This window comes from Mauremys reevesii, linkage group 1, assembly GCF_016161935.1.
Source record: "Mauremys reevesii isolate NIE-2019 linkage group 1, ASM1616193v1, whole genome shotgun sequence".
In the NCBI taxonomy this organism is placed as follows: domain Eukaryota; kingdom Metazoa; phylum Chordata; order Testudines; family Geoemydidae; genus Mauremys; species Mauremys reevesii.
Window position 1 is genome coordinate 249,601,519 of NC_052623.1, and position 15,168 is coordinate 249,616,686.

The window sequence follows — 15,168 nt, forward strand, 5'->3', positions numbered from 1 at the left end:
CAGAAATGGCATAATAGGCCATTATGAAAGAACCAGCTCAAACAGGAAGGTTCTTCTTAACTCTGGTCCCAGTTCAACAAGACACATGTGTATTTAAATGCTTTGCTGACTAGGGATGGATTTAAGGATATGTTCAAATGCTTTGCTAAATTGGGGCTCCACATGCTAATGGTTGGCTTATGCCATAAAGCATGAGGGTTTATATGCCTAATTTTTTAATTCCTATCTAATGTACTTATGGATCCAATAATTTTTTTAACCTTACTTACCTCTTTGTTCCAATGACACCTTATGAATTCCACAGGTAAATTATATGTTGGCTAAAAACAGTATTTTCTTTGATCAGTTTTAAATTTGTTGCATTTCAGTTTCATTAAATGTGCCCTTGTTCTTGTATTATGAGGAAGTGTAAATAGGAGCACCCAGTTTACCTTCTCAAGACCATTCATTATTGTGCATCCCTCTAGCATGTCCCCTCTTCATAGCAATCAGTCTCAATATCAACAATCCGTCCTCATATGGAAGTATTCCATGCACCTAATAATTTCTGTCATCTGTCTCTGGATATCTTCTTTTTTGAGATGGGGGTTAGCAGAACTGAACACAGTATTCCAGTAGAGGATGCATTATTGATTTACGTAAGGGCATAATTACATTTGCAATATTATTTCCTATCCCAGTTTTTCCTAACATTTTGTTTACTTTTTTAATTGCTGCTGCAAACTTCACAGAGGTTTCATTAAACTGTCCACAGTGATGCCAAGTCTTGCTCCTGAGTAATTACAGTTAATTCAGAATCCAACAATCTACATGAGTAGTTCAAATTATTCTTTCCAATGTGCATTACCTTGCATTTGTCAACTATGAATTATATCTGAAATCATGTTGCCCATTCACTTAGCTTTATTAGGATCCTATGAAGTTACTCCCAGTCTTCTCTAGTCTTCAATAACCCACATAATGTGTCTACTGCAAAATTTTCCATCTCACTGTTCATCTTCTTGACCAGATCATTATAGGTGGGGCTAGTAGTGCTGCCCATTGCTAAGGTTGCCTGACATGTCCCATTATAAGACCATTTTCAGTTGCTTATAAGACTGGGCTAAACTTTAACCATTTGGGCTGAAACTTTTCATGCTGGGTATTTGGCTCATGCTGAATTATTTGGAATTTGTTTAGCCCAAAACAATTCAGCTCGTTTGAGACCAAGGCTAGAGAAAAATATGCTGTTCTACCCATTTAAAAAAACTCTGGTGACCTTTTCTTTGAAAAGCACTAGTATCTCTCCATGCTTTGGGGAAAGGACGTGCCATTTTTTCTGGGCGGGGTGTGTGTGTGTGTGTCTGTGTGTGGCTTTCATCAAAGATGTGCCTTTTGGCGTCTCTGTGAAAATCTGCCCAAATTTGGCCAAGTTATAAGTCTTTGAAAAATAGTAGTTTGCACATTCTCAGTAGAGACTTGTTTACTTTTAGCAGCTAGAATGTCAAAGTTTTCATCCTCAGTTAAGATGCTCCATCTCTTCGTCACTTAATGCTGACCACACTGTTCATGCACCATCCAAACAGAGCAACTAAGCATGCTCCAACTCAGGGCTGGGGAGGGCGGGGGAGTGAAGCTGGACTCTGGATACGTCTACACAGCAAAGAAAAACCCATGGCTGGCCTGTGCCAGCCGACTTGTGTTTGTGCTGTGGGGCTGCTTCATTGCTCTGCAGACTTCTGGAGCAAAGGACTGGAGCCTGAGCTCTGGGACCCTCTCATTCCACAGTGTCCTAGAGCCCAGGCTCCAGCCTGAGCTTGGAAGTCTACAGAGCAATCAGGGCCAGCTCCAGGCACCAGGGAAGGAAGCAGGTGCTTGGGGCGGCCAATGGAAAGGGGTGGCATGTCCAGGTCTTCAGCCCCACAGTGGCGGCAGGCTGAGCCGCTCAGCCCGCTGCCGTGTGCCATCAAAAATTGGCTCGCGTGCCACATTTGGCACGTGTGCCATAGGTTGCCGACCCCTGGTTTAGATGAAATTGCTATAGGGTGGGTGCAAAACTGGTTGAAAACTAGTACTCAAAGAGTAGTTATCAATAGTTCACTGTCAAACTGGGAGAGTGTATCTAGTGGGGTTCCACAGGGGTCAGTCCTGGGTCCAATACTAGTCAATATTTTCATTAATAACTTGGATAATGGAGTGGAGAGTATGTTTATGAAGTCTGCAGATGACACCAACATGGGAAGGGTTGCAAGTGCTTTGGAGGATGGGATTAGAATTCAAAATGAGCTTGAGAATTTGGAGAATTGATCTGAAATCAACAAGATGAAATTCAACAAAGACAAGTGCAAAGTACTTCACTTAGGAAGGGAAAAGCAAATGCACAACTATACAATAGGGAATAACTGGGTAGGCAGTAGTATTTCTGAAAACAATATGGGGGTTATAGTGGATTATAAATTGAACGAGAATCAACAATATGATGCAGTTGCAGAAAAGGTTAATATCATTCTGGGATGTATTAACAGGAGTTAATACATGTAGGTAAGACATGGGAGATAATTATCCCACTCTACTTGACGCTGGTGAGGCCTCACCTAGAGTACTGTGTCTACTTTGGGGCACCACACTTTAGAACAGATGTGGACAAACTGGAGAGAGTCCAGAGGAGAGCAACAAAAATGATAGAAGGCTTAGAAAACCTGACCTAGGAGGAAAGGTGGAAAAACTGGGCATGTTTAGTCTTGAGAAAAGAAGACCGTGGGAGATCCTGATAACAATCTTCAAATGTGTTAAGGGCTGTTATAAAAAGGACTGTGATCAGTTGTTCTCCGTGTCCACTGAAAGTAGGACAAGTAGTAATGGGCTTAATCTGCAGCAAGGGAGACTTAGGTTAGATATGAGGAAAAACTCTCTCTCTGTAAGGGTAGTTAAGTTCTGGAATAGGCTTCCAAGCAGGATTGTGGAATCTCCATCATTGGAGATTTTGAAGAACAGGTTGGACAAACATCTGTTGGGGGATTGTCTAGGTTTACTTGGTCCTGCTTCAGCGCAGGGGGCTGGACTTGATGACCTTTCAAGGTCCCTTCCAGCCCTGCAATTCTATGAAAACTAGTCTGCATCCACACTATGGTGTGTAGCTAAACGTGGCAGTGAAAGGCTACACGTAGTTGTGCGTAGGCAGCAGGGAAAGGCTCTGCCAACACTGCTAAAAATAGCAACATAGATGTGGGAGGCATGGCTTGCGGGTGTCGAGAGCTGGGTAGGTATCCTAAGGTTCTGGCATGTCTTTACTCTATTCACCTAAGCAGTGCCTCACAGTCTACACTGCTATTTCTACCCAAGCTAGGGAGGTGTGTAATGTATGTACTCTATACACAACTATATAGACATAGCTACTGACAACTGACCGTTTATTCCTGGTCTTTGTTTTCAGTCTCTTAGTTAGTTACTGATCCATGATAGTACTATACCTCTCACTATATCACTAATTAGTTTCCTTGTCTGGTATTGCTTCCAGAAGCTTTGCTTTTGAACACAGCAAGTCTCCAGGTAGGAAAGGAAGTAGTCCTAATAGGCTGCAGGTCTGCTACAACACTTCCTCCTTTGAGACAAATTCTGCCCTTAATTGTATGTGCCTGACTCTCATTGCCATAAATACACATCCAAGGATAGAATTTGAACCTCTTGGCTGAGTTTTCAAATGCATCCTCTGCAAATATAAGCACCTAATTACCTGACCTGCATGAGCAAATGCAGTTTTGCACACAATGTGGAGTTGGCACAATGGGCAATAACTTTGTTGTGAAATCAGTTTGTTGTGAAATGATGTAGAAGACTGGGATGAAACCCCTTTGAATATGCGGCCATCAATGTGGTATTTGGTGTGTTCTCATGGTGAACTCAAATGTCCTAGTCTTCATTCAGCAATGCAAGAACAGACCACAGACTAAAGACGATACTAGTGATTTTTTCCCTTCCATTCCCACCCCCCTCTTTCTTTTCTTCCCCAGATATTTGTCCTCTCTTTTCAATTGGGAAAAGGGTGAGATGCAAAGTTCAGATCTGGGTGTTGGCCCATCCTGGGGTATTTATATCTGCGGTGTTGGTTCAGGCCCACCTCTACTTTTCAGAGGCTTCTGTCTGTGGCTTGTGAATTCATTTGTTCTTTGGATTACCATTTAATTGGACTGTGACTTTGCTATTTTTTTTAAAATTGAGGAGAAACACAGAATTAAGTTATTGGTGCCCTCTTGGAAAGAGGAGGAGAGCCAGGTTCATGGTTTCAGTGGTGTTTCACCAGGAATGAATCTGGCCCAATGTCTTTAACAAATAAAAAGAACAGGAGTACTTGTGGCACCTTAGAGACTAACACATTTATTTCAGCATTTGTTAGTCTCTAAGGCGCCACAAGTGCTCTTGTTCTTTTTGCGGATACAGACTAACGCGGCTGCTACTCTGAAACCTTTAACAAATAAGAGAGTCAGGTCTCTTCCTTCTCACCCCAGGGGACTTATAGGCTGGGGAGCAACTTAAAGCCCTGCCAGACTCCCACATTCTCCCAGCTGAAGGGCTGCCCACCCACACACCTATGGTGCTTTCTGATCTCTGACTTACCTGCATGGCCAGGCAGATGGTGTTCAGCAGGATGAGAACGAACATCAGGTACTCAAAATAGGTGGAGTTCACCACATACCACACTTTGTATTGGTACTGGTTCTTAGGGATGTACCTCCGCAGGGGGCGGGCCTTCAAGGCATACTCAACACATTGGCGCTAATAAAGAGAAAGGAGAGATTAAAAAATAAGGTAGGTGGGTTGCCTCACGTGTAAAAAATTAATATATTTCAATGACAATTTTTTTTGGTATGTAATTTCTTTTAGATCACAATCTAAATAAATATATTCTAGTTATTGGAGCCTCCGTCTGTATTTCCTGTGGGCCAAATTATGCCCACAATTACACTCATGCAACCTCAATGAAGTCAGCTCTATCTATGGGCCTTTAAGAAGAAATTCTTGTACCTGCTTCTTGAATGATGACAAATAGAGAGAGCATAGTGCTGTATCCCTTTGATAGCCCTCATGTGTTCCACTCTGGCTGTACTTTAGCCCTTGTGCATTTCCTTTGGCTAGTATTTCATGCCTTTGGTTGCACTATGTAGTCATAAGTTACCTGGTTCTTGTCCAGCTCACAGTTCTTGTATTCCTGCTCTCCTTGTTCCTGAAATGTGACAATGACGAAACCAACGAAGATGTTCATCATGAAGAAAGCAATGATGATGATATAGATAATGAAGAAAATGGAGATCTCCACCCTGTGGTTATAGATGGGTCCCACGTCCTCCATGTGAGAATCAATGGATTTGTACAGCAGCCTAAAGGTGAAGAGAAACCCAATGCAGACACTTAGAAAATTTCCAACATAATTGTCTCTCAACACCCCACTGGGCTATGTAAGTAAGATGGTGGGAGTCCAAGTTTTAGCTATTTTCTTCTAATTTTATTAATATTGAAAAAGGATTTAGTTTTATACAGGACAAGACACACACTAAACCTCCTGATCTGACTCCCAAACTTTTGTGAAAGTTCAGATCTAGATCTTAATTTATCTGTTCAACTCTGCTGTGGGTTCAGGGCTATCTGTAGTTTAATCTTTTAAAAGATTAAAATAGAAGATGTGCCCCTTCATTTAACATAGTGCAGATAAAGAAGGAACAGTCCAATTTGTTGAGAACTTGGTCCTAGTTTGATGCTGTTCACAGGCGTTCTGAAAGGAAGCATGATCTTGGCACTTTAAACTATTTGAAGTCATGCTGGCACCAACAAAAGAAAGCTCTTGAGCCTGGCTAGGACCGGGTAGGGCCATGAGACAGCTCATGCCCAAGTCACCCTAATGGAATGGTACTGAGAGAGATGCCGGGCCCCCCTGGCACACACAGGACGGCACTGTGAGACATCTTGTGTCTCACCAGCATGGACGGGCCTGTGCTGTCGCATTTCACACCAGCCTGGCACTGGTGGGGTGGCCCTGTGAGAAAACTCACCATTCTCCATAACTATTGATAATGTGCCTCACATGCAGTTCACAGCACAGATACAGTATGGCATGGCAGGGAGCTGTTATACACGTAGTATTCTACAATACCAAGCATTTGGTACTGGGCACCTAACTGGAACAGTCAAAATGGGAACAATTGCTTTCACTTGGTTGAAAGAATAATAATGTTAATATTAATCAGTAGTAATCAAAATATTAATATTGCTTCTACTACTCATCAGTATTTGCTGAGAGCTGACAGGGTGAAAGGGGCAATAGGCCTGGCACCAAGGAGCTTACAATCTTCATACACAGAAATACCAATGCTGCTATGACTTCTCCTCTGCATTTTTCTATCGCCTTCCTTTAAAGATATCAAAACACTTTACAAACACTAATTAAGCCTCATAACTCTGCTGAGTGGATGATAAGGGATATTATAGGAATCACTTCACCCACCTCTGAAACGCAGCCACCTCTGGGCTGGAGTGTGGCAGCTGTTAAGCAACACTGCATGAAAATTTAGACGAGGGAAGATTAATGGTTAGCTTTTGATTTTCCCTTAGAAATGAATGGGGAAGTTGCACTGCTTCCCATCAAAACCCTTTTGTCCCCCTGATCAGCTGTGCACTCACTCTGGCCAGCCCTCAAAGGTTGAAACAGTGAAGAGTGCCATCATGGCAGTCAAGACGTTGTCAAAGTTGAACTTGCTGTTCTCCCAATTGCGGGACTGGATCATTGGATGGGTGACCTCTCCATCTTTGTACCAAATATAATGCCCCCTGTTGTTGGACGGCAGAAGGAAAACAAGAGAGATTTTCAGTTCCCAGCTTAGACCCAGTTAGAGCGGAGCTGACAAATGCAGCTGCCTGAGAAAGGCCGGACTCACCTGCATTCTGCTTGTGTTTGCTTGGAGCTATCGCTGCAGCTATACAGTTTGCCCTAGGGAAGAATGCGAGAAGAGGAGTGAAGTCTCCCTTCATTATGGTTGATCAGTGTGGCAAGGAGACTGCACTTTCTTTTTGCTTAACTGACTATGTGCCTCCATGAAGAGCTGAGTAATAACTGGTGTCAGGAGGGTGGGGTATAAAAGGCGAAACCAAAGGGAGAGGACAGAAGGAATGTTCAGCGTTCATCTGGAGTCCCTTCAGTTGTACAAGACATGGATGTGGACATTCCCCGAGAAAAGCCCCACTGCTATTGATGTTATGCCACAAACTTCTGGGAGAGGGTGGCAAAGTGCTGCTCCTGGTTCTCATGACCTGAGGTTTCATGAGTCACATTTGCGACATGCTTGGTCTCGTGTCTTCAGAACTTGGCTAATGGGAGCCTGGGGGATTACTGCTTAACCCAGGACTCATATCTGACAGTAATGAGGATGGTTTCTGCTCCATGCAAAGCTCCATTTCCCCTTTCCCCTACACTTCTCCACACTACGTTTCTCCCCCCAGCCACCAGAGAAGATGATTCAGTGAGATGGATGAATGAATGGACCCAATGGTTTTACCTTGAACAACTGAACTCCAATGCAGGCAAACATGAACTGCAGCAAAGTGGTGACAATCACAATGTTTCCGATGGTTCTGATGGCTACAAATACGCACTGGACCACGTGCTGCAAAGGAAAGATGGGACAAGAGTAACTGGAGGGACCATCCTGAGCTGCTGTCACTATTGGAGGAGCCCAAGGCTTCAGCAAAAATATAAGAATCCCAGGTTACAAGCTCTATAAAGTGGTGTCTCAGGAAAGGAAGAAAAAACTCCCTGGACTGTGAGCTGTAGTCTTGTGAGCAGGCAGAAAAGTGTAGAAAAGACCAGAACTCGGCTCAGAGAGCAGCAGGATCTTCATCTATATGAATACTCTTCCTGGTCAGGTGAAGGGACCTGACTGATAGAGAGAAGGCAAGAAGCACAGCCCACCTATCTGCAAACCAACCCAAAGCTAGTTCATTAGGCCCTCCAGCCTTGTCAGTGAGCCTTTAAACACTACTCTAGCGGTGTTAAAAGACTGATACTTCTTGACTGAAGTAACCTGGGTTTCCAGCCTTGAGAACTACTTGTGGGGATCAGGATTTCTCTAACCTTTAGTCCCTTGGCTCTGTTGATGGCCCTCAGCGGTCTGAGCACTCGCAGGACACGTAAGATCTTCACTACATTGATGGCACTGGACCTGGAAGAGAGTAGCAGTACATCAGCTTTTACAGTAACAATAGGAAGTGACCTACCTGAGGGGACAGTTCACCCACTCTTTCCCATTTGTAAATACTGTAAGAAATCCAAGGCCGCCCAACACTTCAGAGTCATCCCTTTGCTGCATGCCATGCCACTGAAAGCATCAAGGTGGCAACAGGGGTAGAACTCAATACCTTCTGCTTCAAAGGCATAGGCTACTACAATTTTGGCTAAATGAGAATCTACATTAGCTGTTGGCAGTATAGGGTTTATGACACAGATTATCATAGTGTGATTTAGTATACTAGAGGGCAGTTGTGCGCACGTGCACACACACATACACACACACAAGCAAGTTCCTTACAAATCATTTGATTTGAACACAGTCCTTGATGTGAATAAATATATAATTCAGACATCAAAAATGGTAGATACTCTACTCAGAATACATCTAGTTTTCTAAAATGTAATTTTAGCCATGTTTCAGAACTTTCTGTGAAAGGAAGGAGCTTTTAGGAGGCACTTCAGAAAGCACTGAGATAGGATGGGAAGCTACCCTATTGAAATGTCAGGGTGGGCCCTGCCTCTTGATCAGAGTCCCAGGGTACATCCCACTAGCGTTAGCCATCTCCATTGTATTCACAAAATGATCAGAACAGAGGGAGGGCTCTCTCGAACAGGACAAGCTGCCAAATACACGACAGACGTGCGATGGAAAACAGTGCCAAGACGCAATCATCGCAAGACATTTTAAGATAAGGGCACAAAGAAGCACGCTGCTGAAGTGCTAAAAGAAGAAAGGAGCTCATCAGTTAATTCCTGGTGTCTCATGAATTTAAAGGTTCCTCGTCCAACCTTGGGCTCGACTTGGAAAGGTGCTGAGCATTTGGGTTCTGATGCAGCAAAATACTTAAGCATGTACTGAATTTTAAGCAGATGAATAGTCCTCTTGAATTCAGTGGGGCTACTCACATGCTTAACTTTAAGCATGTGGATGAGTGCTTTGCTACATCTAGGGCAGAGGACTCAGTCAACACCATGCAGGAGTGAACCCCGATGAAGAATCCCTCCTGCAGTTGTACGGTGTCAGGCCCCCGCCTACAGCTTTTGGGAACATTCTCCTTTTGCTAGCATATGAAGAGCCTGCACAAGCTCTTCAAGGGCTGGGGATAATGGCCAAAATGAGCATTGAACAGTTATTAAGAAGCTGATAGAAAACCCACTGAAGTCAAAGGGAATGTTTCTGTTGACTTCAGTGGGCTTTGGATCAGGCCCTAAGGAAGCTGTTATTCCCATTATAGGAACAAGGTAAAGTTGCTTTGGGATCAGCTGGGTTCTTGTTATGTAGGAATTACCCTGGCTTTATCCTCAGATCTTCCATGTGAGGTAGACAGTTCTAACAGAACCAAGTGGTTCCATATGCTGGGTAAGGTTTATGGAAGGAGTGCTTGGGTAATAACAACAACAACAATTTTGTAATTTTATTGCAGCTTTCTCCCTAGGCTCTCAAAGTACCTTGCAAGCATTCCTTAAGGAAGAACACCTCTGTGAAGTAGATCTATATTACCCCATTTTACAGAAGAGGTAACTGAATCACAGGGTGGTGTAAAGACTCTCCTGAACTAACACCGTGAGAGCCCAAGAGTTTCATGACTCCCAGTTCCTTATCTTAACCACTGGACTACACTCTTGTCTTTCATTTGCTATCTCCGATATCTCCTGCTCCAGGTCATTACCGACAGACAGCTTGACCCAATTCATATTGAGCCTTGCTAGTATGAGCCACTTCCTGAACGAGTCTGGAAAACAATTCTGAGGCTTCAAGAAGACTGTTGTTCAGGGGAGTGTAAAAAATAAATAAAAACTTGTACAGACAAGCCAACACAACTCATCTAGTACTTCCCCTCCCCCTCCCACCCTCCCAACAGACCAGTGGATTATCTCAGTCAAGAATGGCTCACTCACTGGATCCCAAAGGAGATGAGAGACACGCTGACCACCAGCAAGTCTAGGATGTTGAAGTAGTTCCTGCAGAAGGAGCCCTTGTGGAGGAAAGCTCCATATGCAGTCATCTGCGGGGAGGCACATGGAGACACAAACAAACTTTGGCATTAGCAGCTATTCGGGGATCATCTCTCAGACCAAGTCCAACTTGTTATGCTCAAGGTGTATATATTAAGAAAGGGCAATATTTTTAATGCAGCAATCATTTTACCTCAAAACCCCAGTGGACAGGACGGGTCCCAGTGGAAAGAAAATGAAGTGGGAGAGAGGGTAAAATAACTATCATGAGAATATATGAGGAAAAGTTTCAAGCCAGTGTCCAGCCCATATGGGGAGAGGGTGCTCATTTGGGGCCAACAGTAATTCTTCCTTGGAATTAGAGCATACAGAGAACATAAAGTTCACTTAGAAATAGCAAAGCAACACAGTGAATATTTGGAAAAACAACTCTTTGCAACCAAATACCTTCCCCTTTATCTTTAATGGCAAGGCACTTATGACTAAGATGCCTGCATTTTATAAAGGTTTCCAGGACTAGGCTGAATAAAAACATTATATAAAAAGGGACTGTTTCTTGGGATATTTTCCTGGGCAGTACCATCTGGAGTGGACAGCTGAGACCTCCTCCCTCTGAGTGAGAACAACAACTGAATCACTTGGGGATTTTATGATTTAGGCCAGGGCTGAAACGATAGGCAGATTTCCATTTTGATCTGGTTCATTCCCTAGATTCAGAAACTCAATCCTGTGTCCTCTCTACTTGCTTTCCCTCAAGTTCAGCCCCCGTTTGGTCCCCGTAATTTTGTTCAAGAAATGAAGCATGTATATTTCCCCTCTCTTCCCTCTGTTCCTTTCTCACAAATCCTAAGGAAAGATTCCATGGGACAATGTGACTAAAGCTTCTGTACTAGGAAGAACAGTCAGCAGGAGAACCTTCAATTCTTGGAACATTAAAATTCCACTTCCTATATGAGGGATTCCCTGCCCCAGAAGGTGTATTCTATTGAATAACAACGAGATTCTGTGAAAAAAGATGTTCCCTTTCTGTGGCGCAGGTGGAATTTTCCATCTTTGGAACTGTATTTATTGAGTGTAAATATAGATGAGTCTGAACAAAACTCCAGGCCTAAAAACCTCTGAACTTTGGGAAGTCCAGAAGTTTTTAGACCTAGAGTTTAGGTTCAGACCTCTCTTTTTACGTTGTCAATAAATACAGTTCTGGAGCCTTAGAATTCCCTCTGTCCCACAGAAAGGGAGCATCTTTTTGGGAAAGTTCAGACCCTGATTTGAATTTTATGAGCAAGACCCATCTCAAAACACAACTAGATGAGACTAGCATTGCGGCTTCTAAAAATGATTAGCTTTAACCAGGCTGCTCAAAGCAGGAGAAGAAAGGCTAAGTCCAGTTGGATTGTGAAGGATACACAACCTTATATGGGTCCTCTGGTTCCCGCTATTAGTCCAGATAGTGTACTTCCTGGCAGTTTCCAGCCCTGGCTACCCATGGCAATTCCAGTCAAAGGAGCGCTGAAGACAGCATGATATTGTGCATGACTTTATTCACCAAACATCCACGACATTAGGAACTACCTACCAATCAATCAGTCAGACAGAACTTAGAAGGGAAGGAAGTATAAACTCTGGCCTCAATTTAGAATTTATACTTATGGACACATTTGACTGGGGAAAGGGAGGGTTCTTGCCATGACAAAGGTGGTAAAGATGCCCTTTACTGCTTGTATTTTGTATGGCAATCTTGAAAGAAAGAAGACACCATTGAAATCAGGATGGGAAGCTCTGCTGGGTTTCAGTTCTGTAGGAACAGTGGTTCTTTACTGCCTGTTGGAAGATTTCCCTATATTCAGGGAAAATACTTAAAGGGTGTATAATCCAGTGTCTGCTTTCCACCTGTGGCACTGACCAAAGCAACTGCAATACCATTTTAAATGATTTAAGAATTATAGTCTTTGCTTATACAGCGCTTTATATGTTCAAAACATTGTACAGACATGAATTAATTAACGGTCATCACAACACTGTGAGCTAGGGAAGTGTTATCGGCCCCAAATTACAAATTCTCCACTGTCTTGAGATTTGTACAGTCATTTGTGCTTGTCCAGTCAAGGCAACTCTTTACACCTACTTGGTACTCATGTAAAAGACTGCACAAGATGCAAGACAGTGGAGAAACAGGCTCTGAGAGATTAAGTGACTTCTCTTGAGGTCAAGCTACAAGACACTAGCAGAGACAGGATTAGAACTCAGGATTTCCTAAGTCCTAACCCTGTGCTCAGTCCCTGCTCTTCTATCAGTCACACCTGGAAATAGCCCAGGGTTGAAATCCTGGTTCCACTGAATTTAACAAGAGATTTGTCATTGACTTCAGTGGGACCAGGATTGAATCCCAGATATAGTTACTACAAGATTCATTCCTCCAGGGGAAAGCAGACCACTCTGCTAGTGGATTTGTTATATAAAAGGTTGAGACCTGATTCCACTCACACTGAAGTCAATGAGAGCTTTGCCATTCATATCAGTGGGAGCAGGACTGGGCCATTAGTGGTATACTACCATAAAGTCAAATGGCTTGAAGGTGCCCTTGTACAGAGAGCTAAAGGTTGTACTAAACTTATATTTAATGTTGCTGCTGAGCTGCTTTCCTTTTTAACATGTTTTTGTGTGTGTGGGTGTTAGATTTAATGGGCACACACACTGTACGCAGCAGCACAACAGAAAGTGTGAGCCTCTCTGGACAGCACTGTGGTTTTGGTGCTTTGAAGCCAAACAGACAAGCTCAGTTCCTAACATTCAGGGAGCATCCTGCCCTTCCAGTGTTCATTTGGATATTGTATTAGTTGTCTGAATTATGAGATCTCAGCAGCTCCAAGGAGAATGCCGCCATCCACCAGCACTTAAAACCTGTTCACTGAGTAAAAAGCAAGCTGCCAACTGAACCCTGCATCTAGAGAGCCAGGAGATTGCTTGATTACTGTTATTTAAAATATTAGTTTTTGGGAAAATGAGAGTTAAGACAGAGGCAACAGATTTTTATTTTCTTCATTGCCAAACTATTCTCCTGTTCCATTTCCTTGTGGCTAGGGTGTTCCCCTGAAAATCAGAAGGGAGTATTTAGTAGGGTGACCAGATGTCCCGATTTTATAGGGACAGTCCTGATTTTTTGGGTCTTTTTCTTATATAGGCTTCTATTACCCTCCACCCCCTGTCCCAATTTTTCACATTTGCTATCTGGTCACCCTAGTATTTCGCCAGGCAGTTTCACTCTCTGGATCAGAGATTTTCAGCCACCAGTACCCGTCTCAGTTATGGGCCTTCATTCTTTAGTGTCTGGTATTCTAGGCTCCTCCTCCAGACCTTAACAATGAGCTTCTGTGCTGGGCCCCTGTGGAATTCTGCTATTTGTCTCCCATTGAGCCACAAGGGACTTGTGGCCGCTCCAAACTGCAATCTCATGACAGTGTAGAACTCATAGCTTCACTTTGGGTTTTGACACACTAAACTGTGTGAGGGGGGGAAGGGCATTGGTTCACACAGTGCCGTTCTGCAGTGCGAGTTCCACATGTGAGAGGCTTGCATGCTCACGGTTCTTAGTATGGTACACATGTACTGTTGTCCTGAAATGACTGGCAACTGTTGGGGTACATTTCTGGCCTGTTTGCCCTTTTCTTGTCCATGTCTAATACTTCCTGAAAGAATCATTCCTTCATATTGACTCCCCAATGCAGCATCATGCTGACACTGGCCCTAAATAACAAATGTCATTTGAATATCAAAATTGGACAAAAGATCTGTTTAGAAGCTTAGACAACTACCAATAAGCTAAAAAAACAAAAGAAAATCCTGTCAGTGGAGATAACAATGGGATTTAAAGTGATACAAAGACAGAGAGAGAGAGAGTTAGAGAGAGAGAGAGAAAGAAAGAGAGAGAAGTGTATTGCTCAGATTGGTTACCTTAAGAATAATTTCTAATGTAAAGATACTAGTGAAGACATAGTCTGCATTGCCTAGGATCTGAAAAATAAGCACAATCGGGTTAGTGGTACTGAGCGTGACCCAATACAAACAGGCGTGTGTGTTAGCAACAGATAGTGGCAGAGAACTAGTAGGCTTATAAGTGACAGATAATAATGGTAGAGAAGATGGGGACTTTACCTTCAGAGCAATTTCAATGGTGAAAATGACAGTAAAAACTATATCAAAATAAAAGAGAATCTGTAAAACAAAAGGGAATAGGGGTGGAGGGGTAGATCAGTGAGTGATCACTGGAATGAGAAATCACCATTCAAAATCAAAATGCACAAGTCTTTTAATAGGAGGGCAGGAAGGAATAGATGGGAAATGGTTTGGTAAGAACATCCTGTTGAATACAATGAAGTTCTTGGTACAGGATACAGGCAGCATATTAATGAAATCTTTGCTGTGAGTTACAATCCCATGTGGCTTCGGAGGCAAAATAATATTTTTTTAATTTAATTAAATTTTATAAAGAATTCAAGGGTTTCCCAAAGACATTTCCAAATGGAGAATACAAGGATATCTGGTCTCTCAGTGGAAAACGTGATTTCTTTTTATTAACTTCCATTCAAGTTTTTCCGTGTCCTTTATGGTGGAGGGAAAAAAGGCTCCACATTGCTGTTCAGGTGCAGCTATTGCTCTTTTTTTCCCTCTATGCTGACTTGTCATGAATTGGGGGAATAACAAACATATACATTTTCAAATTAAACATAATCATAGCTTTTTGTCTAGAGTGACACAAGAGAGAATGGCAGGTCCCGAGGTGTAAAGTGACATCCAAAGCAGATAACACCTTACTATGGATCAACCTCGGTCCCATTAAAGCTATAGGAGTTTTGCCATTGACTTCAATGGGACCAGAATTTGACCCTATCTATTTGAGATGAAGGAGAATATCCATGTCATTGTCAAATCTCCTGCAGTCCCCCAAACCTTTTCTTTCA

At 42.9% G+C, this 15,168-nt stretch overlaps 1 protein-coding gene across 8 annotated transcripts in view; it reads right to left on the minus strand.

Moving 5' to 3' along the window:
- CACNA1C (calcium voltage-gated channel subunit alpha1 C) overlaps positions 1 to 15,168 on the minus strand; it is a 638,168-nt gene that overhangs the window by 88,738 nt on the left and 534,262 nt on the right. For 5 of the 8 annotated variants that reach the window (XM_039546114.1, XM_039546165.1, XM_039546156.1 and 2 more), the window contains 8 exons: positions 14,162 to 14,221; positions 10,154 to 10,260; positions 8,099 to 8,186; positions 7,524 to 7,631; positions 6,906 to 6,958; positions 6,652 to 6,798; positions 5,153 to 5,354; positions 4,594 to 4,752 (listed from right to left, as the gene is read on the minus strand). In XM_039546114.1, coding sequence (XP_039402048.1) covers positions 4,594 to 4,752; positions 5,153 to 5,354; positions 6,652 to 6,798; positions 6,906 to 6,958; positions 7,524 to 7,631; positions 8,099 to 8,186; positions 10,154 to 10,260; positions 14,162 to 14,221 — 924 coding nt within the window. Of the gene's footprint in view, positions 1 to 4,593; positions 4,753 to 5,152; positions 5,355 to 6,651; positions 6,799 to 6,905; positions 6,959 to 7,523; positions 7,632 to 8,098; positions 8,187 to 10,153; positions 10,261 to 14,161; positions 14,222 to 14,362; positions 14,423 to 15,168 lie in introns of all 8 variants that reach the window. The other 3 variants (XM_039546135.1, XM_039546146.1, XM_039546124.1) reach the window with 1 other exon arrangement.